Source organism: Trachymyrmex septentrionalis, unplaced genomic scaffold (assembly GCF_001594115.1).
Source record: "Trachymyrmex septentrionalis isolate Tsep2-gDNA-1 unplaced genomic scaffold, Tsep1.0 scaffold60, whole genome shotgun sequence".
In the NCBI taxonomy this organism is placed as follows: Eukaryota; Metazoa; Arthropoda; class Insecta; order Hymenoptera; family Formicidae; genus Trachymyrmex; species Trachymyrmex septentrionalis.
Window position 1 is genome coordinate 1,611,260 of NW_017305779.1, and position 2,598 is coordinate 1,613,857.

The 2,598-nt window shown below is 27.8% G+C and overlaps 1 protein-coding gene across 1 annotated transcript in view; it reads right to left on the minus strand.

The window, feature by feature from the left end:
- The window catches only part of LOC108752498 (odorant receptor 4-like), a 1,125-nt gene extending 804 nt beyond the window's left edge, over window positions 1–321 (minus strand). The window contains exons 1-2 of the mRNA XM_018493343.1: window positions 265–321; window positions 78–191 (exon numbers count right to left, since the gene is read on the minus strand). Of these exons, the coding sequence (XP_018348845.1) occupies window positions 78–191; window positions 265–321 (171 nt within the window). The remainder of the gene's footprint in view (window positions 1–77; window positions 192–264) is intronic.
- Between the last annotated feature and the right edge of the window lie 2,277 nt (window positions 322–2,598).

The following is a 2,598-nucleotide window of genomic DNA, read 5'->3' on the forward strand; positions in this document are numbered from 1 at the left end:
AATACATATTTCACTATAATCATATTACATTAATGAATAAAGTACTCTCAGTTAACAATTTCCAAATACTTACTAACCTTAAGATTAAGATATTCTCCAGCAAAGCATAAAATAAAAATTTCCGCTATAATAGCAAGATAAGAAAAAACGGATTTTATCATTACGCTGACACCAGTCTCAATATGAAACGACTATTTTAGTAAACAATAAGACCAAATAAATTAAGTATAATGTTAATCACAATATCGTTTTTTTTGTACTCACAATTATGATAATAAATACCAGACCGCAAATAACTAAAGTATTCCAAATGACTTGCATTAAAGCAATAAAGGAGAAAAGATATTCAATGTTGTCAGAAAACCAGAAAACTCTGTTGTGTCTTTCAATCAATATACCTAACATAGATGTGGAAGTTTTATAAGGAAGAGTTTTTGCAGAAATAGTTTTGAATTCTTGACACAGTATATCAATTTGTCCACTTACGTGAAGCACCTAAAATGTTAAAATTTCTGAAAAGATTCCAAGTATTAAAAACATCACATAAGTATACATGCAGAAATGCTCGGTATAAAAAAAAAATCGAATGTATAACGTAGTGCGCTCATAAGTAATATATTTAAATAATTAATTAATTAAAATTTGTTATAAAATCTTATTATATTATCAAATTAAGTATGTATAACGTATAAAATTAAATATCAAACAAGGAGTAATTTCTAAGTTTAAATTTTATTTTAAAATCTATTCTGACGTCATATTTCATTTAACATTTTTTATGAGAAATGAAAAGAATAATTTATAAGATTGCAACTTACTAGAGTAGAAATTAATGCATTTATAACAGAGAGCATGTATGAATTAAACAACATAAGTAGAAATTGAGTTACGGCCAGCAACTCAAAAATAGGCGATTGTTGAGCTTTCAAGGGAAATTGTACCTTTATAGGAAATTGTCGCAAGGTATTATTGTAATCTCCGGATTGATATGCAAAACGAATCGCATAACCGCCGAAAAAGTAAGACACCGCAGCAAGTATATTAATACTAATCATAACATTAGAATAAAAATGAGCATTATTAGCTTTGATTGTCATCATATATAAATGATCACTATCAATGCATTCATGCCAATCATTGTTCATAGCAGCAAGAAGTTGATGAAGGACTCTGTAATGTATTATTTTAATTAGACAAATGTTTAGATAGATAAGATATAATAATATAAATATAATATTTTCTTTGCGAAACTCTATAAATTGTTACTCAAATTAAGGGATTTGAAACTATTATAGAAAGAACTGAGATTATATCGTATACATGTATCGTTTGTAAAAAACCTAATTGATAGCATATAAGAAACTAATAATTTTGTGTCTTAAACGAGTGAGATTAAGTAAAACTAATGTTTGCAGTGACGCCTATCTTACCCACGATGTATCCAAATATTGGTTGCTTTAAGAATTATTAAGCTGTAAGTTAAAGCTGCTGATAAACCATCAACGAGATCTGAAAGCTCGCTGATCTTGAAGTGTTCAAGTACGTATCGATATTGGTAATACTGTAAAATCAGTATGCTAAATATGTTAATTAGCCAATATGAAGTGGATATTCCCGGCCACACACCAAGTAATTGAAGACCGATCTTCAACACCGGACTAACAGTACTTGTGACTGTCATTTGTATACAGTATTGAAATCGCGAGGAAATAAAGATTAGCACATTTATGCGACACTCCAGTTTGAGAAAGATCTGAAAAAGTACCGGCAGTTTTATCAATTGCAACTTCATGGAGTACATCCCCACTCACGTAATACATCAATCACCATGTTTTGCAGTATAGCAAATCGAGCTTATTATTTATATAGATGTCTTATAATTGTCTCTGATGACAGTTCGGCAATGTAATATCTGCAAAGTAACAAAGTAAAAAATCAAACTTATAAATTTTAAATAAACAACTTGATACGTATTATTAACGTTCCTTTTCTTGCGAACGTGTCTCTTAGCAACGCGATACCAATGAAAAGAAACAATATGTCCCATACATCTGTTCTGTACATCGTAAAAATCGTTAAATACGTGGCAGAACAATGGTAATTACATATTAGATTCCATTCTACGAGAACGGAACTGCATTATATTCATGCAGTTCTACCTCTGGTTTTAAAGAGATAATTTGAGGGGAGAAACATATAGATGGGATATAGTGAAGTGTAATTTCCTTTAACAATTTTAGTAATATTATCATGCATAGAACGCTTGAGGAAGAAAATTTAAAAATAAAAAGTTTTTAATTGGAGTTGTTGTAAACATTTAATTTTAAATATAGCTGTATGTCTCTACAAACTGAATGCAATTTTCTGATAAAAGTTCAGTGCCCTAAAATATCCATTGTATTTCATAGCTATATCTTTTTTATGAAAGAATATATAATGTAATATAATATAAAATAACAATAATATACAAAAAATTATTAGTACATATATTAATTGCTTTATATAAAATGTAATTTTTAATTTACATAATTTATTAATTAATAAATAATAAGGAAATTAATAATTTAAATTTATTATTAACATTTTTTTATTAATTAG